This window comes from Triticum dicoccoides, chromosome 5B, assembly GCF_002162155.2.
Source record: "Triticum dicoccoides isolate Atlit2015 ecotype Zavitan chromosome 5B, WEW_v2.0, whole genome shotgun sequence".
Classification (NCBI taxonomy): domain Eukaryota; kingdom Viridiplantae; phylum Streptophyta; class Magnoliopsida; order Poales; family Poaceae; genus Triticum; species Triticum dicoccoides.
Genome location: NC_041389.1, coordinates 530,750,434 through 530,757,135, shown reverse-complemented (window position 1 = coordinate 530,757,135; position 6,702 = coordinate 530,750,434). Strand labels below are relative to the sequence as shown.

At 45.1% G+C, this 6,702-nt stretch overlaps 1 protein-coding gene across 1 annotated transcript; it reads right to left on the bottom strand.

Annotated features, from left to right (window-relative positions):
• Positions 1-1,963: 1,963 nt before the first annotated feature.
• Positions 1,964-5,388, bottom strand: LOC119306013 (MDIS1-interacting receptor like kinase 2-like). Its single transcript, XM_037582373.1, has 3 exons — positions 2,557-5,388; positions 2,355-2,508; positions 1,964-2,250 (listed from the first exon to the last, which is right to left on the bottom strand). Exons 1-3 carry the CDS (start codon positions 5,386-5,388, stop codon positions 1,964-1,966), a joined length of 3,273 nt encoding a protein of 1,090 aa, XP_037438270.1.
• Positions 5,389-6,702: the final 1,314 nt, after the last annotated feature.

Sequence of the window (6,702 nt, the reverse complement as noted above, 5' to 3'; positions counted from 1 at the left end):
TTTTCTGAAGGGGCCCGGCCCGAGGCCCGAGGCCTGGCGGGCTTTTACGCGTTCGGGCCGGGCTTGGGCCCAAAAACAAGGCCCGATGGCCGGCCCGGGCCCGGGCCTAGGTTTTTTGCCTCAGGCTTGGCTAGGCCCAGCCCGAAGCCCGGCCTGGCCCGAGGTTCGGCCAGGTATACTCTGAAGCTTGATATATAAAATAAATAACAGATATTTTGTTCAGACCTTTGGCACAATTCCTGCTATTATTCAGGGCATTCTCAATTCTAAACCCCCTTAGGCTTCTTTGAACAACATAATGAATTTCTTATAGTGTTTATGGAAGTCCAGGAATGATCGCCCTTTTGGCAGAAAAACAAACACTCCACATGGCATTATCATCTCTGTTTCTTTGCGGGGTATGGCATTATTAGCATCTTGCACAGATGAAACAGGTCCGTCCATTAAACAAGGCTTGCGGCTAAATCAAGAATCGGAAAGTATTTCAAAGCAAGGTTCTACAATCAAATCAGATTTTTTTAATTACAGGATGCAGGGTAATACTGGGAAGCCACTTGAGTTGGGGAAAGAATACGAGCAACTCCACTCCAGATCCTAGCAGAATGGGCATAGGAGTACATATTCAGTTTGAAGGAGGAATCAGAATAAACATCCTCAGCTCTGCAGCTGGTAGTTTTGCATCATCAGTTCATCACCATTGCAGGCACAGCCATGGCCCTTCAAGTTGCTGCTGCAACTGCATCTCGGGTTACCAACAGGCCAAAATCTCACCGAGTTGCTTGCCGTACGCCCTCCCTCCATACTTCCACAGTTGCACTTGGCAAGAGGAGAAGCATAGAGTATATCTGATACATACCAGGGCAATAACACCCCGTTCGGATGTTGATACTGAGGCCCAGATTTTGGCATTGGGCATTAGACAGCCCGATTATCTCTGTTTGGATGGCCATGGAATTGACGCTCTGTATTGGCCCAAGATATTGGTCGGCCTGCTTTCTTTCCCCGTTTCTACTGTCCCGAAATCAGAGGCTCCTAGAAGCAGCGCGCGGGAGGAGATGAAGGGCGGCGGCGCGGCGCACATCGAACTCCCCAACGGCGCAGGTGCCTCTCCTTCCCTCTTCCTCCGCCACAGGTGTGCCTCTCCGCCTTTCTTATTCCCGCACAGGCACCTCTGGCGCAGGCTCACAACCCGCTCCCCCCACCCCACCTCCGATGCACAAGCACTACGGCGGCCGCCGCCTTGCCTCCCATGGCGATGGCTGCATCTCTCCCCGCCCCCCATGGCTGCTGGCCTGCTGCTGCTTCTCCATGGGCACTATCCCCCAGGCCCCCATCACAGGAAACCCTAGAATCTTAATCTCTTCCAATTTCTATACAATGTTCATCCTGCCATGGCCCTCAATATCAACATCCAAACAGAATAGTAAGAAGGATTAAGAGATACTGTAACATTCCAGTTTATTCAAGGAGGATTAAGTGACATCTCCACTGACCTCATCCTTGTCCACCATGCTATCCACTCATTTGCAGTCCATCCATACGTGTCTGCCTATCTTGAGGCACAGCAGGATGGTAGTACTCTTTGAAATTAATTGGTTCACTCCGTGCTGATTTTCTTACATACCAAATGCATCATAGAATTTCCGACTAAATTTTAAAGAACCCACAGTGGGCGGTGCTAAAGATAAAGGAAGGTCAGGGGCTAACAGAAGTTCAGAGAGAACATAAATGAGACAACTATCAAGCCTCCTTCCAAAATATCATCATAAATCTGTATGATCACCGGAAGAACAATTATACAGTGTAATATTGTGACCCATATATTCTATGATGCCCAACAGAAATAGCACTATTTATTTGGTTTGCAGATAGATGCTTGGACAGCTAAGGTAATCCAAGTTTGTTCTGAACCGAAGAAGACTAAAATGTACATCTGCAAGCATTTAACAAGTACAGTAACAACTCAGATGGAAAGATCTCGATAAGCTTTCTGCATAGTTGGCCTTTCTTTGGGTGAAGGAGTTAGGCACTCAAACGCCACAAAGATACACCGTCTCAAGTCTTTTGCCTCCTCAGCTTCAGGTTGTGGAAGTTGTTTGTCCAAAATTTGTTCCAGATGCAACTGGTCACCAAGTGAAGAAAGAAAATTTTGCATGTCTCCTGGATGTTTGCCCATCAACACCTCAAGCACCACAACACCAAAGCTATTCACATCACATTTCTCTGTGACTAGAGAAGTGTATGAACATTCTGCATCCAACACAGTAGCATAAGGATTAATTAGGCGTATGCATCAGTGCATTCTATCGTACACAACTTACTAGAAAATATAGTATTGTACTGAATAAACATACCAGGTGCAATGTAGCCATAGGTCCCCGCTAGTGCGCTCCAATTCGATGAATCGGGTTTTAACATTCTTGCAATACCAAAATCCGAGACAAATGCTTTGTAGTCAGCATCTAGTAAGATGTTTCTGCTTGTGATGTCCCTGTGAATTATGGGTGGGTGAACATCATGATGGAGGTAAGTGATGGCTTGAGCCACATCTCTTATTAGAGCTATTCTCCTTTCCCAGTTGAACTGGATTGCTAGTTCTTCGTTGCTCAAGATAGAAGCTACATTTCCTCTCTCTATGAACTCGCATAGAAGGAACCTGCACTGTGGATGAGTACAATAGCCATACAACTTGACGATGCTGCGTTGGCGGATTTTTGTTAACATTTCAATCTCATGCTGGAATCTTTCTTCATCATGTGCCTCTTCGTCGCCTGCATAGAGTTTCTTTACTGCAACCACTTGTCCATCTTGAAGTTCTGCCTTATAAACACTACCGTACGACCCCTCTCCAATACAATGTTTCTCATCAAAATTGTCGGTTGCATTGATAATATCCTGAAATACTATTCTACCATCAAAGCCCCATACAGAGAATACATCCCTTTTGCTCACATCATCAGTTTTTGATGATACCTTCGTGCGGCAAATAAATATGAAAATTATACATGTTGCTACTGAAATAGTAGCGGCGAACATAGAAAGAATGACTGATAGTACAATCTTTTGATGCTCTCGTGTATGATCCGCATTGGGTAAATTGCAAGGAGCCATGCCAACAAGGTCTCCACAAAGACCTTTGTTGTGGAGAAACCATTCAGCTGATGCATTGTGGATCCCTTTTGGAACAGATCCTTCTAGGAAGTTGTATGACAGATCAAATATTGATAGGCTTTGCATGCTCGCAATCGATACAGGGATGGCACCACTGAATTGATTGTGTGAGAAATTTGCAGACATCAACATCTCTAGTCTGTTAAGTTCCGATGGCAGTGGTCCACTGAGACTGTTCATGCTAAGACCAAGCATGCTTTGCAGGGAAGTTAAATTAACCAAACTACCAGGAATACTTCCATTAAGACTGTTGTTATTCATATTTAATGACTGCAGTCTCAAACAATTTCCGATCTCCTTTGGTATTGTACCACATAAAAAGTTGCTTGAGAAATCAAGGTTCTCGAGATTGCGAAGTTGCCCAATTTGCTTAGGGATCTGGCCAGATAGTTGATTGTTTCTTAAATCCATCCAATACAAGTTACTTAACCTGCCAATTTCTTGTGGTATCTCACTATTGAACCTATTGAAACTGAGCCCGAGCCATCCAAGATTTTTTAGCTCCCCAAGCTCAGAAGGTATACTGCCTTCTATCATGTTATGTGTAAAATCAATACTTGTTAAGTTCTGACATGAGCCCCAATTTGGCGAGAGCCGGCCTACAAATCTGTTTGAATATAAACTAATGTCATTGAGATGAGGATACACCCCAAATGATTCAGTTATGTCTCCCTCAATCTGATTATTATCAAGTCCAAGGGATGTTAGTGAAGTGCAATCCTTCAAGCCTTTTGGGAGGGGACCATCCAGATTGTTATCCATAACATCAAAAATCTTTAGTCTTTTACTTCGGCAAAAATTTGGCAAGTGTCCCGTCAGCTGGTTGCCACCTAGGTCAATGAGGACCAAGCTGGTAAGGTTGGAGAGAGATGACGGCAAAGTGCCAGAGAGGTGATTCGTGTATAGTCGCATTTCTGTCATGCGTGCAAATTTTCCAAAACTTTGAGGGATTGAGCCAGACAAATGGTTTTCGGAGGAATCAAGTTTTTCCAACTTTGCCAAATTTCCAAACTCGGCCGGCAATCGACCAGAGAGATTATTGCTAGAAATGTACATCCGGGTGAGTGAAGACATGTTCCCAATGCTTGACGGCGCCGACCCAACTATGAAATTGACTGCGAAATCAAGTGTTTCCAAATTCACAAGATTTCCAAACTCATGTGGGATGGATCCAGTTATATTGTTGCCCGAAAGAGAAAAATAAACTAATGAAGTAAGATTTCCAGCAACACTAGAAGGAACTGAGCCGGTCAAATGGTTCTCTGACAAATCCAACTCAATCAAGCTCGAGAGCATCCCAAGCTCTACCGGGATCGAGCCAGTGTGCTGGTTCATATATATATACAGGAACCTGAGCATCGTGAGGTTTCCAAGTGAGGATGGAATTGTGCCATTCAGGCTATTGTTGTGCAAGTATAGTTTTTGCAGAGTTTGGACTTGTCCTAGCTCTTCAGGTATGGATCCTGACAGACGATTAGCAGAAAGGCCAAGAAAGTTGAGGTTCGTCAGGTTTGCGAGGGTGGAAGGTATTTGGCCAGAAAAGATATTCCAGCCCAAATGCATCTGCCTCATGTCCCCAAGCTGTCCGAGCTGCCATGGAATGCTACCTGAGAGGCTATTCCCAAGTAGAGAAAGAAAAGCAAGTCTTGAGAGATTACCCAAGGCAGGAGGGATTTGGCCGGTGAGATTGTTGTTGGAGAAATCCATGTGCGTGAGCCTCCCAAGGTTGCAGATCGACGGAGGTATGTTGCCGTCAAGCTGATCACCGGAGAAGTCGAGGGTGGAAAGTATGGAAAGAGAGCCGATGCCAGAAGGGATGGCACCAGAGAGACGGTAGTTGTTGCTGAGGTTGAGGTTGACGAGGTAAGGGAGTGAGTGGAAACTCAGGGCGTCCAGCCGCCCTGCAATGCCGGCACCGCCAAGGGAAATTCCTCTGATAACCTTCACCGTGGTCCCTCTTCGTGACCCGCAAGTGATGCCGGTCCAGTTGCACGGGTACATGCCGTCGTCTCTCCAGGTTCCCAGCTGGTGCTTCACGGAGTACTTGACGGATGATCTCCAGTGGAGAAGCGCCGCGGCTTGAGCCCTCAGCGAAGGGCCTCCGGGCGTGGCGCGGCCCTGGGCTTGCCTGATACTAAGGAGAAGCAGCAGCAGGAGCAGGGCAGACGAGAGGACCAGGCGACCCGCCAGCGGCGGTGGCGCCGCGGAGTTCGCCATGATCGACCTCACTAGTATGGACTATGGAGCAATTACTGCATGCATATGGAAAATGATCGTGTAAAACAAGGACGCACACACGGCAAGACGTGATTGTTGAAGGAGATAATAAGGAAAGAGCAGCGCACCTCTGCAGCAGCTGTCCGGCCGGAGAGCAGACGTACCTTCTTCTGCTTGGTGTGTTTGCGGAGGTGTCCGTGTGTGAGCTCGAGCTGAGAGTGCGAGTGCGAGGTGAGGGTTCAGGGGTTTAAAAACACTTGTAAAGCAGCCTCACCCACCTGCGCACGCGTTTCTCGTGTGAAGCCAATATATACCTTGACTCCGACCAAGACACAGGCCGGTCTTCTGCGCCGGTCGTTCTCATGACTCGCAGTGGCGGATCCAGAAATTAAACTTTGCCGGGACGAACATTTAAGGTCTTTTTTTGGCACAAATTCTAGTCTATATTCGACCAAAACTAATGGAATTCAATTACTAAAAACACGAAAATAGTCATGGCTTCTCTGAAACCAGCCTCCAGTTGGCAAGCCCAGGTATGGATCCACCTGATTCTTTTCGTTCGTTCTTGTTTCATGCGGATTGTTTTCTTTGTTTTTCTTTTGTGGTTTTTTATTCCGGTTTTTTCGCTGTTTTGTCCAGTTCTCAGTGTTTTGTTCTGTTTTGGTTCCTTTTTCCTTTTCTGAATTTTCTGCTATGTATCGTTTTTGTTTATTTTTTTCCTTTCTGAGTATTGTATAAAAAATTTCATTGCATATTACAAAAATGTTCATCATATACCAAGAAAAATGTTCACTGTATATTATGAAAAAGTTCACCTTGCATTATAAAAATGCTCATTGTGTATTACAAAAATATCCATCGTATATTAAGATTATTTTTTTTGAAATTCTGACTGATACGCATTAGTATATGGTACAAGGTTACAATATAGAAGTCTACTGTCCTTTTTTTCCTTGGCTAGTAAGTGTTCATGCAGTTGTGCACTGCATCAGGTTGCTGCAAGACTAGAGTTATACAACTTTTTCCTGGGTACTAGCTTTTTCCCTTGCTAGTAAGTGTTCATGCAGTTGTGCATTGAATAAGGAAAAAGGATCACATTAGATTGTCGAGCAATTATTGGACATTGCATATTGTTTTCCCTATGAGACACCATTGATATATAATTCATGTTTAAAAGTTTCCTTCAAGTTGTTCAATCACATGTTACCTAATCATCGTGTCTCAGTTTGACCAAGAAATCCTGCAACCTCGCCTACCCATCGAGGATCTTGATGGACTGGTTATGAACCAAAAGAGTCCATTCTCTAGGTGTTT

What these genes read in the sequence shown, in the direction of transcription:
- LOC119306013 (XM_037582373.1), bottom strand. Translation starts at nt 5,388, where the DNA reads ATGGCGAACTCCGCGGCGCCACCGCCGCTGGCGGGTCGCCTGGTCCTC. An exon ending in GGGAAAGGAGAATAGCTCTA is followed by an intron (nt 2,509 to 2,556) that starts ATAAGAGATGTG and finishes CATGATGTTCAC; the next exon opens with CCACCCATAATTCACAGGGA. An exon ending in CTATGGCTACATTGCACCTG is followed by an intron (nt 2,251 to 2,354) that starts GTATGTTTATTC and finishes TGTTGGATGCAG; the next exon opens with AATGTTCATACACTTCTCTA.